The sequence below is a fragment of the Athene cunicularia genome, assembly GCF_003259725.1.
Source record: "Athene cunicularia isolate RWA chromosome 2 unlocalized genomic scaffold, athCun1 chr2_part1, whole genome shotgun sequence".
Lineage (NCBI taxonomy): Eukaryota > Metazoa > Chordata > Aves > Strigiformes > Strigidae > Athene > Athene cunicularia.
The window spans coordinates 52356975-52370504 of record NW_020799095.1 but is presented as its reverse complement, the minus strand read 5'-3'; the positions used below and the strand labels follow the sequence as shown (position 1 = coordinate 52370504).

At 41.1% G+C, this 13530-nt stretch overlaps 1 protein-coding gene across 4 annotated transcripts in view; it reads left to right on the top strand.

The window, feature by feature from the left end:
• The window catches only part of PQLC1 (PQ loop repeat containing 1), a 68131-nt gene that overhangs the window by 35493 nt on the left and 19108 nt on the right, over positions 1 to 13530 (top strand). For 3 of the 4 annotated variants that reach the window (XM_026842497.1, XM_026842496.1, XM_026842494.1), the window contains one exon: positions 9630 to 9846. In XM_026842497.1, the coding sequence (XP_026698298.1) occupies positions 9630 to 9846 (217 nt within the window). Of the gene's footprint in view, positions 1 to 9629; positions 9847 to 11591; positions 11900 to 13530 lie in introns of those variants that run through there. The other variant, XM_026842498.1, reaches the window with a different exon arrangement.

Genomic DNA, 13530 nt, shown 5'->3' with positions numbered 1-13530 from the left:
ATCTGCCGCCCCCGTCATTAGCGCAGTTGGGAGCAAAGGCCTTACTTCAGAGCTGTGCTTGCAGGTGAAGGGTTGAGGAGTTTATTTCTTTAGTTTGACTTGCTTTGGGACTTTTGATGCTCTTGGCATAGAAGGTGAGCAGAATCAGCAGTGTTTGTAGTGAAAATACTGGCTGCCCAGAGTCATCAAAACTCTGTTGTGGTGGTCCCTGGGCTTCCCATTTCATTCCTGTGTGGCACCTTGAGAGGAGGACACGCTGCTCTGTGAGAGAAGGATTTCCTTCTGAAGTCCATGCTCTCTCTGTCTCACATGGTTTCTAAAGCTGTTTATGCTGCTTTCGCTCCACCTTTCAAATACATAGCTTATTTTCTGTAGCACTGTTTCCTTTCAGCTGCAGCTACTTCATTCCAGTGGCTTTCCTAGCCCCGTGATCTGCCTAGTTATTAGGCTGGTCTCCTTCGTCAGTCATCTGTAAGTCAGTTAATAGCTGCTTTTGCTAGCTGTTGAGACAGTCTCATGGAGACAGGGACTAAGAAGAATGGTCAATACATTGGAATAGAAAAAGGAGGGACATCTTCCGTATTGAACGGGCAAAAGTAGCAGTAGCAGAGTAGATAATTTATTTCTGTAGTGATGTTACTGAGGAGGCCAATCTTAACAGAGAAGACAGTCCTATAACTGTATTGATTTAGATATCTCTAGGCTTGAGTGCCTTGCCCTAATAGTAATATTGGTATGTATCTGTGGTGGTCATTGTCTGTCTTTTTTCTTCTAATCTTATGGCCAGCTCTAGGAGTACAGACCTGGTGTTTTATTTCATCTGGACTTTTGAAGAAAATAAAAGTTTGGATGGGGCATGTTGCACAAGGTAAATTGGTAGGGGGTTGCAAGTGTACCCCGTGCAAAACTGCCTTGAAAGCATCAGCCATCTGGAGAACTCCAAGAAATGTCCTTGCTTTGGAAGAGACTAGACCAGAGTACACTTCGGCAGGCTTTTTTGGGGGAGCGGGGAAGGAGTTTGCTTCTGGCTCACATAGAATTGGTTACACTCATTCTGCAGTAATGTGCAGAGATGGCTGGGCTGAGCTAGACTGCTCAGTGTGGATTTCCCAGCTCAGTTGGCATTCACCAGCAGTCTCTCAGCCCAACAGTTGGAGCCTTGTTCACAGATACCATAATTGCTAGAACTTCCTCTGTATTAGAACAAAAAAGCTTCACTCTCCTGTGCTTGGTTTTATGATTTTGCTTTCTTTTTAATGCTTATAACATTAGCAGTTGTACTGTGAGGAAGAGGTATGTATGTGTATGCAAGCATATTTAGGTGCATATATAAACACACACAAAAATGAAAATTTTGGCAGGACTGGTAACTGCAGTGCAAGTGATGTAAATAATTCAGCATCCTTTTGTAAGACAATGGAAAATGTCAAAGATGAGTTAAAGGTCAACCTAATTTTGTGGGTTTATCTAACTGCATTTTTCTCTAAATTTTTTTTTTTTCTTGTGAGACTCCCATAAACTGAAACTGTGTACAAAGCAAATTACACTGTGGATAGCACAGCAAAGCCTGTCAGCTGCACAGGAGGTGCCCAGGTTATGATATTTTGCTTTAGGTTTTCATTCTTACTTGTCCTGTGTGTTAGCAGCAGGGGTAGAGCTTTCAAGACTACGTGCAACTTTTAAATTGCTGTTCTTTAAGGTTCACAAAATGGTCAATATAGCTGTTACTGCTAATTATCTGTGGTCAAGACCACTGTGCTAAGTTGTTACTCAAAGCTTTCCCTTAAGCCAAAGGGCATAAAATCAGGAAAGTAGCAAATTAATGGGAAAGGCTGGGTATTATGAAATAGAGTATGGATTGTTTGACTTTTTTATATATACTGGTGCATTTGTGTGTGATTTTTTTTTTAAAGTAGTTGTAACTAACTTGTGTCTCTTAACCTTGCAGTTACTGATTCCCTTTGGTGAGGATGTAGGGTGGACCTTATAGGACCTGAAGTGGCAAGGCAAAGCAGTGGTTGATGCTGGAAGGTGTGTTATACTGGGGAACAGTATGGAAGATGAGTGAGAAGCCCTGAGGGAGTCACAGTGCTGGAACAATTTCAGGCCACTTGTGTATAATTTTTTATTGAGAAGGAGGAAGAAGAGTGGGTAATAATCCTGATGGTGGGGAAAAAACATGAACCTGATGTGAGAAAACAGAGATCCACCATAAGAGATTTTATAAACTGGTGACACCACATAAAATAAGGCAGAGAAAAGTAAGGCCTTCAAATTAGAGGAGATGACTGAGACAGGGATAATGTTGATGTAGAGGAGGTTTCATCAGATTTGAGCTTCTAATCTCAGGTGTTCAGCAGTCTTCCACCAAGTACCAAAACCTCCAGTGAGTTTTTAAAAACAAAGGTTCTTTGTATGAATCTTCAAGGTTTATTTGGGTCAGGTTTTCATCCTTTTTCTCTGCAATTAAGATTTGACATTTTTCCCCTCTCATGAAAATCTACTGATTACTTTTTGTTAACTAAAGGATTTTGTGCTGGGGCTTTATGAAGAGTCAAATACTAAGAGGATTGGCTCTACTGAAACAGACATCAATCTGGATGTGGCCAAGAAAGTCACTGTGTGGGCCAAAGGATGTCAAAAATGGATTTAATTCAGCAACAGTAATTTGTTTAGTATCACTAGGGTGATATTTTCAGAAAGTGCTACAGAGGAAGAAGTGCCAGTGTTTGGGTACTACCCAGTGCGAAGGCCGGATGAGAATAGCCTGTAGATGGGAATGTTATTATAAGGCAAAGGCACAGGGAGGGATCCTCAGGTATTGTGGTAACAGGTCTGTGCAGATACTTAAAAGTACAGAGATGCATAAATTCCCAAGTCATGGGCCTGAAGGAATGGAGATGGAGAATGGTGATATTAGCATCTTTACAGAGACTGTGCAAGATGGTGGATTCCTTAATTATTTTTTCAGAAGGAGAATGGTTTGAATCAAAACCAGAAATTTTTGGTGCTAAGCTCTCATTTCTTTTGTACCATGAGTGAAACATAACAAGTCCCTTTTCAGTCCCAGTGAGTGTGAAAGAAATGCTGTCTTCAGACAGCATTTTGCAGGTTTCTATCACTTCTTTAAAAAGGAAGAAATAAAATCTAAATGTATCAGTTCTCACTGTCTGTCTTTAATGCTGCTTCCTTCCTTCTTTCTGGAAGGAAAGAAGAAAGTGCCTAGCTGGCTATGTAGTTGATGAGAGTGAGAGAAGTTATGGATTGCCTACTAAAAGTGATGCAGAGTTTTTCTGCTCTTGTTACTCAATTTTCTTCCTGGGTGCTCTGTGGGGTACGTGGGAATTTCAGAACAGAGGATCGGACAAACCCACATGCTGGCTGGGAGCTGCTCAGAATGAGCAAGGTGGGGAGTGCTAGCTAGCGTGCTGCTCTGTCATCCCGCTGCTGTTTTGAGATGAGGCATCTGAAATCAGTATTGCCAGGGAGACAGATTAACGCCAGAGGCAAATGCCTGAGGATTTGCTGCAGCTGGAGGACTGCAAGTGTAAAAGGTGCCTTTTCAGAATCCACTGCCTGGGCTCCACCTCCTGTGGCAGGTGCCATCCAAGTCCTCTTCAGAGGATGTGGCAAAATTTATTTATTTTAAAGTGCTACTGCTGAGTGCAGTGCCTGTGTGTAGCTCAGAGCAGTTACTCGTGACAGGTCTGAGTTAATTTCCCTTGTCAGCCTGGGGATACAAGCATGCCTCTTCCAGCTATCCATAGAGTTGCCCCCTGTTGCCAGGCTGGGATGAGGAGGGGCATTGTATTTACAATGAAACCCTTTTACAGGAGAGACCACAAGCTTCTTGAGACACACAAAAGAGCAAGTGAGGGGGAGTCTGTTGCATTGTAGCCCAGCGGTTAAGACCCACAGGCAGGGCAGCAAGTTGTATGTTCCAGCTCCTGTGTCCTTGAACTGTGTGTTCATTTTACAGTAAACAGATCATGGATAATAACCTGAAATTCCCAGCCATGACTGCATTTTGTAACTGTTCCAGGTTGGCTGAATTACCATTATCAGGCTTTTTCACAGCATCTAAGCCCTCAGGTTTTGGATTCCAGTGTTGTGAAGGGAGGCATTGGGCATATGACTGCTCTGGCTGGGCTCCTTTGATCCTGTGCAGGAGTAGGCTGTGACAGGAACAGTTGGGTCAGGTGGGCAGGCACTGTGGTCCAGAGTTAGATGATAGAAATCAGAGTTTCTTGGAACAGCACTGCAGTCTCCCAAAGCACAAGATTTCCCTGTACTCCACGAGAGGAGGATTAAGCATCTGTTTAGAAAGGCACTTGGGAGTAGAGACAGTCCAGCATGCTCTTAGAATGAGTTAGTGAGCAGTGTTGTTCATATAGGAGTCAGGGCTTTGATTATGGGGGGCCATTTGGGTGAATGGCTATGAATTGATGGTGTTTATAAGGAGTGGGAGGGAGCACAGTAAAATAAATCCAGTAGCCTTCATAAGAAGTTCATTTCCTTGGTGAAGCTATACAAAAGGCTCAAATGCAAACTCTCCCACCTCACAAAGACAGGGAATATAAATTGCAAGCTCTTCATTGACCTCAAATGCAAGAAGGAATCAACCAAAAAGTGTGAATTGAGTCAAATTACTAAAGACAAGTGTAAGTGGCTGTAGCGCAAGGATGTAGGCACAGAATTAGAAAGGTCAAGGAACAAAATAAGATGCAACCAGCACTGAGAGCTACAGTAAATAATTTTTAGGATGTCAAAGTCTTTGCTTCACTTTCCCAAAAGGAATTAGTGTGGTAGCTGACTTGGTATAAAATGCTTCTTGACTAAAAATAATGTAACTGTTCAGAGCTCTGTGTCATCCTCAAGTGAAAGTTGAAACTGTGTACTCTTATTTGTGTCACTTGTCATCTATCCCACATCAGAATCTTGAATTTACTACTTGCATTTTGACCTGACTAGTGCTAACCATGGTTATTTGCAATGCTGTCTCTACCTGCTTTACATTTTTCATATCTGACATGCAGTGTGCCTCCTAGAGGAGGTCTTTTAATCTCATCTTCACCCTCAAACTGTATGGACTTTTCTCCATTGGTGCACAAAGAACCTACTGTTCTGCTCCTTCCCCCAGCATCAATACGATTTTCCAACATAACTCTCTTATCTATCAATGGATTAACATGTTTAAAATGCAACTCACTGAGTGGATTAAAGAGCTCAGTCATGGGTAATAAGATATAATACCTTTCACTGCAGTAATGCCCGTTCAGATCAATCCAGGACGTTAGTGACTGGGAGTTACCATTTGAACTGCCTCAACTGAGTATGAATTTCTCACGTCATGAATTTCTCTTTGGGCAGGATGAGGACCTAGTGAATTGAGTGAGCTGTGCAAGCAGTGCCTTCCCATTTCAGTGAATAGAAAGATATACATCTAGATTTAACTTGGATAGATTTTAAGATGTTTGATAGAAACAAATTGTGGTGCAGTGGGATTTCTTGTCCTTTTAACGAAAAGGGATGATGATTGCTGGGGGAGAGGGGGCAAAAATCCCAATATCATCTTCATTATTCATAATTTTCTTCAAATGTTTGCAAGAATATTTATAACTTCGTCCAGTTCTGCACCTCAGAAGATATGGCCCAGGGCACTGATTGATGTTCTCTGGCTATCTTCTTGGAACATCTGCCTCTCCCCTTGCTGCAGATTGCTCTGTATGGAGGGGGACAGGACTGGTCTGCACACACATGTGGATTTTGTTCTGTATTTAAAACACTTTTTTTTTTTTTAAAGGGACCGTTCCCTTTTGTTTAAGCATTTAAAAGCCTTTTTTTGCATATACCTGTCACAGTACTCAGCACAACCAACATTTTTTTCTTTGCAAGTATATATCTCCTATTATAGAATTAATGAATTTGGACCCTCTTGAGGAGGGAGACACTTGGAAAAATGAGTCACAGTTTATTTCCAAACCTTGAAGAGATGGCTATGTGATTTTTTTTTTCCCTCTGAATTTCTGAAACCATTTGTCACAGAAGATAAGCTTCAGCCTTGGTTAAAAAGAAGCAATCATGTCAAAACAGTTTAGCAGTTCAAGTAAGAGCCAGAGAAACTACAATCCATATGAAAGGTCAGGTATGCTGTTATCTATGTTTTTTTATTTTAAGTTCAGTCATTCTTTTACTTCTTTCTGGAAGTAGTTGGTAATGCAGTTTGGTTATGTGTAGTGTCCTAAAATAGACTTCTGCATTTGGAAAATAGGTCTGTTCAGTAGCGCAATTAGTGATTATGTATCGGGTTGTTCTTAAGATAATTCAGATGTTTTTCTCTAAGGCTTTTACCAAGGTTATGATTGTTCTTATCTCATTTTGACTTTCTTTCTTTCAGGAAAACATTACCAAGCAAAATATATAGCAGAAACTAGAACTTACTCATAACCTAGTATAGTGAAATGGAGACTATATAGCATCATGATAGTTATGAGAAAAAGAGAGTATCAGTCTCTTTCCTGTGCTAGTAATTAACTCTCCTGCTTCATCTGAAGACCTGTTTCACACAATAGTTTTTGCATCTATGTATGTTATTATAATAGAAATAATACTTAAGATTTTCAGACAAAAGATGATGAGTAAATTATTATCATTACTAGATTTCTTCACTGCCTAATACTAGGTTCAGGGACATTAGTACTTATGTGAATGGCAATAGACTTCAGTGCAGTAGTACTGAATATGCACATAAACAGCTGGCGTAGCAAGAGGTAACCGCGTGTTTAATTGTTTGCACAGGTCCATGGATTTTGTAGCTGGCCTCACAATAGCTGTGTGAACGTTGACTTTTTTTGTTCCCTGAAGTTCCAAAACTTCTTCACTTCCACGTAGGTTTAGTTCATTCATTTCTATTATGAAAATGAACTTGGGGAAATAAGGATTGATGTACAGGGATGTGTATTTTCAAAAGGATCATTGAGGATATGGAAAATGCAGTAAGAGAAACACAAGCGTATGCAGGGCAGCCCTGACAGCTGGTGAGAGGGTTTAATGAGTGAGGAGCCAAGGGTCCTGCATGACCAAGGCAGCATGCCAACCAGATCCAGACTAAACACTGTGGCGTCCAGAGTTCAAGGTGTAATGACTATATAGCTATCTTGAGAGCCAAGATTTTTTTTTTCTAGAGATGGAACTGTCTGGAAGAGTATGCTTCATGTGTTCTTGCCTATGGCTGCCACCAGTTGCTGGTTTTCAGGTATTGGTCTGAGACAGTATCTGTTGACCACTGTATCAAAGTTGAATTACCCTTGCTGGAAGGTAAACGAAAGTTTTCCACCCAGCATATTTGGATGCAAGAGCTCTGAAGTAAAATGAAACACCTGCTTTTTTGAGGATTGAAAGCCAGTGCTTTAGGTGTCTGTGAAGAAACTAAAGGCTGTGTGAGAACATCTCAGAAGATTGGAAAAAATTGTCTGGTAAGCAGTTAAATCTTACTCAAAAGTCAGCAGTAGCTCTCTTTTTCCAGAGTGGATGTTGATTTTTTAAATGGCCTGAGACCTCCCCTACTTCATCTTTCTCTTCATCCCCTTTTTTTCTGCTCTTCATCATTCTGTCCCCATTGAAAGCCCAAATGTCTCTGTCCCAGAGAGCATCTCTTGCGAAAGTAACAGTTGCGTCGTGTCAGATTTGTTGTGTTGGGTAATTTGCTCTGTATTGCTAATGAAGCTGAGAAAATTAGTGTGAATAGCCTTTCGCTATTTTATGCTGTGCAGATGTAGATCAGGCAAAGTGAAAGGAACGGGAGTTTTGGGTGTCTCTTACTCCTTCTACTTTGTGAGAGGTTCTCATTGACGCTGCTCCTCTCCAGAAAATGCAGTAGAGATAAATTTAAATGGATAATGGTTTTCCTAGCATTGTGGTTGTCTTGTACCTTCCTTTTTCTGCTTCATTCTATTTTGCTCTTCCTTCATCTCCAAAAAAGGAAAGCCTTCTCAAAGCTCCAGAAATGCATGATGTTCACGTGGTGTGTGGGCTGTGCCAGTGTTAGATCTACCTTTCACTTAGTCTTGTATCTCTGAATTCTAAGGCTGAGGAGCTACTGCCATAAAACAGTGAAGGTCAATGTTACATTGACAGCATCTTTGCCACAGATTATTTAATTCAGTTCTGTGTGATGGCTGACAACGCTACAGGTTGGGTACGGCTCCTGGCCAGTTTTGCTGTCCTCTTTGTGTGGCAGAGTGGTTCAGCTGGATGTAATCTTGAGGCATGGGTTTGCCAAGTACTAAAAAGGGGAGACTAGTTAATAATGAGTGTCTGAGGGCCAGATTGATAATGATACGAAAATGTGAAACGATGCAGAAACTGAAACTATGATATTTATCCTCAGGCAGCTAAGTGCTTGTATTCCCATTTCACTGAATTTGTTGTTAGTCAGTGGAGGTCAATGTCTTCCTTGACTAAGTTAACAGTAGGACTTTTTTGTAGCATTCTGTACTTCTGCTGAGGACACAGTGACAGAAATTGTTTAGTGATGTGCCAGTGTGTTGCACATACTTGGGCTGGTTGTAATAACCCTGTTAGGTTCATCATCTTGATAATTAACGGAGTCCAGTTGGTCTGAGGTAGATATTAACTTCAAGTGCTTCTGAGAAAGGAAAACATGAGCAGAACCTGCTAATGAACAGTTATTTCAGAGTTCTTACACAATATTATATTTATTTGCTACACAGTCAATGGTAATGGCGTTGTGTATTTTATTATTCATCAGTAAGATAGCTACATATCTTCCAGCAGTATGCCGTTAATGTGCCAAGCAAAAGCCATGGTTGGTTTGTTCTTTGCTCTCAAGAGAGTGTATTGTGTTTTGTGGTATAGCGTTTTGTTCTGATGGATGTAGAAATGGGTGTGCACCCTGCACTCACTGGTACAGGCAAAGGCAAGAGCAAAGTGCATTTTGCCCCTGGAGTGCAGAGTGGTGACATCTGTGGGAGGCCTTGTTCTGGGGAGGATTCTTGTCTTGCACCTACCTCAGTAAAGCTGTACCAACTGCAGATGGCAGCTTGCCCTTCACCACAGGCAGCTACACCGCACCACGGAACAGAGCCGTGGAATTTAGGTGACCTTCTAAGCAGCTTGGATTGAGGCTGTTTGAAGGTGGAGATAATGACATGAGAGGGAGCGCTTGCATTGATGTGCTTGGGGCCTGTACTTGGTATTGTGAAGGTTTTTCTGAAAGACTTCCTGTGCCAACTCTGCTAGAGTCCTATCCAGAGTTCTTCATGTTTGATAACTGAAGGTCAATGCTTTCTCTTTAAAAATCATCTTTGTAAATGTTTTGGTAGTTTGCAAGTCTTTGTTTTATTGTGTCTTTATTGAACACCCCCCAAAAAATGTTTTCCAAATCAAGACTCCTATTTTTTTTTTTCTGTTGGTTTTGAGTTTGATGGGGTTTTTTTTGTTTTGTTTTTAGGTTTTTTTAATCCTTTCCCTCATTTTCTACCTTCCCCTACCTCCAAAGACTAACAGTGATACCCTTATGCTTCCCAGTTCTCAATTCCACCCTGATTAACTTTGAGTCCAGTTGAGAAAGCATATTTTATTCTTCTCCCATTCCCATTCTGTTGCAGATTTTGACTTGAACTATTTTTGGCATTGGAGCAAGTTTACAGACTACGTGCAGTGTGTCCTGACCTTCACTGGTGTGACCGGTTACATCACTTACCTCTGGCTTGACTCATCTCTCTTTGTGGAAACCCTGGGCTTCCTTGCAGTGTTCACCGAGGCAATGTTAGGCGTTCCTCAGCTCTACCGTAACTACCAAAATAGGTCTACAGAAGGAATGAGGTATGGTGTTTGCCTTACATAAAACAAGTAAGTGTATGCGCGTAGGTAAATCCTTGTGTAGTGTGGGAATACTTTTCTAAGAAGGGCAATGCCATCTGTCCAAGTTTTACTTGAAAATAGAGCAGCTGTTAGAGTAGATTCTCTGTCAGTAGGAGCTGGTGCAGCAGTGGGAGCTCTGTTACACCTCTGAGGTGTGACCCGTTGTCCAAGTCCAGCTGGACAGTTCCAAGGTGAAACATGTTTTAGTGAAATAAACATGTAAAACTACTGCTGTTGCCATTAGCAACATATTACGGTTCAACTCAGGCTATGCTACACTGGTAATTAGAAATGGACTAAAGAGATCTTGCATATCAAAAGTAATAAAGAGGAAGAAAATATTTTGAGCCTCCAGAGAATAACTCTGTCAGTGTAACTCTTATATTACCTCATCACTTTTTCTCACTTATCTACTCATCACTTTTTCATTATACATTATTATGAATGTACTAAATGACATCAGTATTTATTTTGTGTCAAAGCGTGGAACACTTAAAAAAGCTCAAACAAACGTTTACAGTCATGACTAGGAAACCCTCTGTAAACAAGTGTGGGACAGAAAACTTCAATCTTGTGCTCACTGTTGGGGCGTTAATCTAGATTACCTTTTCATATTGTTTACTGGATATCTCAGTGATAACACTGATTTCCAAATTGCCAAGGCAGCTTATAAAGCTTTTTAAGAGAGAAAATGTTCACTGTGGTGCATCAGTGCACTGGTCTGTAGAAAGAGTACAGCAGCAAATTCAGTTCACAGAGTGCTGTGATCATTTGTGACTCTAACTATCTCTTTCATTGTTTTCAAATGACTTCTCTTTCATTGCTTTTAAACTTGCTGGGATAATTTTTACTTTGGTCAAAACAAATAAGCACTCCCTGCTGCCCACAAACCAAAGCAATTCTGTCCTTTGTTGACATTGTTCGCTTTACTTGTTTGGCTTGGAGATGCTTATACTAGCTACTCTAAGTTCTTTTCTAGCTTGAAACATTGTTGAGGGAATGTTCAGAAATTTGCCTTGATGGTTAAGGCATTTTCTGATTGGGAACCCCTTTGGTAGAGTGAGGCAGGATTTACTTCCAAAATATTGGGGTATTTTTCATGTACACAGTGCCTTGGAAAATTCTGTACCTGTGATAATCCAGAAGGCAATTTAGCTACTAGACCTTCTTTACGCTCTGGTTTGATTTTTCCCTTTATTTTTTTTATCTGTGAATCATAATGCCATAATGCCATATTACAATAGCCACTGCCAGATAGTGTTTTGATTTTCCTTAGTTCCTCTCCAGGGACCAGAGTTTAAGTTTTCCAATTTGCGGTACATGTTATTTAGCAAAAGGAGAAAAAACCCCTTTGATCTTCACGACAGTTTCTTTGTAAAGCATTAAGCACAGAATTGCAGCATTCTTATCTAAAACTGCTTGGCAAGAGAGTGCTGTGTTTAGTGAAGAGAAAACTGCATAAAAGCTCTTGTTCCCTTGCTGTCAAACAGAACCAGGTCCAGCGATAGCCACCCTCCTTATTGGTTGTGCCCACAGGTTTACAAGAATGCATTTTCCTCTCTGGTTCTGCTGTTGAAGCAGTGCTTCGTGTGGCATTGGACATTGATAGGTCTGGGGACCGATGAGACAATCGACAGCTTATGCTGCTTTACTGCAGTTGGGAGTATGTTTGTGCAAATGCATGTTACTGCTCTTTCTTTTTTCAGGTTATATTGTATTTTTATTTATGTTGCAGGTACCACATATACTTTCTAGCACCATGCAATCCTGAGTGGATTTAGTGGTCTCTAAGCATTACCAGGCTGTTCTGACTGTGAGAATGACTTCTGCTAGTGTATGACCTTTTTTTGAAGGAGCTGTTGGAAGTTATTTCCTCTGAACTTCATGTGCCTGCTTCTCTGTGTAAAAGCACGTCAGGGAAGAGACCCCAGTCCTGGAAGCACCGAAGGGAGCATGTCACAGTCCAGCCGGGCTACTCATGGAACTGTTTAGGAACTTGCATGTGTATTTACCAGATGGGGGCTAGCTGATGCCCACTGCTCTGTACAGTTATTTACTGCTCAGTGCAGAAACAACATGCATGTGAGTTGTTACCCTGTCAGAAGCACTTGCGCTGGTGATCCTCTGCCCATCAGCTGGGCCATCATGGCTGGCTGCTGGACATGCTCTCTTTGTGGTTTTAAGCTTGATTGGGAAGGCAATGAGAATTAAGCTGTTCTATTTAGTGGCCTTTTGGACAATTATCACAGCCTGGTTGGTGGTGGTAACTTCTTAAACCACAGTAGTTCTGCCACCTGTGGTGCGTGAGTAGAGCCCATGTCCTTGATAAATATCACAGCCTTTACTACTGCAAGAGAAGGGGTTGTTTGGAGGTCCTCATGGCTTGACTGAGAAAAGCAGCAACATGCATCTGCCTCTGAACTGGGTCAGAATGGGCCACAGCAGCTGATACGTTAAGTCTATTTCTACTTTAGCAAATAATTCCTTTCCTAAATTTAAAGTGACAAAATAGAAATGGAGAATAAGGTTACAGTATTTAGCCACATCTGATCAGGATATTCTGCCAGAGTCCTCAGACATTGTACTATTTCTGACAAAAGATGGCAAACAAATAACCCCACAGCCTCCCTGCCCCAATCACCCCTTTCTGTTTAAATGAGAAGTTGAGGATATCTCATGCTTGAGGTAATAGTAATTTCCTGATAAACACTCTTGGAGATCAGAGGCCACGAGAGAGGTAAATGTGACAGGTGGCTGTGGTGGCAGGCAGGATACACTTTGGGAGTCTGTTGTGAAAAGGGCCCCATTATCTCACCTCTGTCTTTCAATCTGCCTGAAAAGTCCCCCACTGAAAAAGTGCTCAGTGTACGAGGTAAATGTCCAGAGGACATCCGCAGCTGAGTTAGTTACACTTACTTAACAGAGAATGGCTGGAGTGAAGGAATCACAGTTATGTTCGTTGTAGTGCGCCTGAGAAGGAGTGTTCCAGTTCTTTGGTATCTCTATTCTGCTGGATAGAGCTCCTTACTTCTTATTCTTATGTCTTCAGTTCTCCCTACTTCTCTCATTTTCCTTCTTTTTGTAGCAGTATCACTATTAGGTCCTGTAGTTTCCTCCTCTGTTCTCAGAGAGCAGAGACCAAAGGACAAGTTGGAAAGAGATGGGAACAATAAAACCAGAAAGGAGATGCATACAGAGTAACAAACAGCTTTTGTGGAGGCAAGATAGTGTAGTATGTCCTGGTGGGGTGATGACTGAAGGGTGGAAATTTTCCCATGACTGAGGAAACAGAATTAAGCCAGTCAAAGGAACAGAAGTTTTCATAATGTTCTCTTTGACAACTCACCTGATTACTTTTAGGTTTAGTAATTTCTAGAAATTTAGAGCTCTGTTCAAGCATTTACTTACTTTTGAATAGCTGCAAACCTAAATAGTAGTCACGGTTCTATTAATTATGGTACTAACCTTGGCAGAAGTGCTTTTTAAATTAATTGTGTTAATACTTATCAGGGAAATAATCACTTAATCTCCATTCAGTTGAAGAACTAAATTAGTTCTGTCCAGTCACCTAGTAAAAGACTAATTTAATGACATTAATTGTTATTGGGATGGGTTAGAATCAAGAGTATGATTATGTTTGCATTG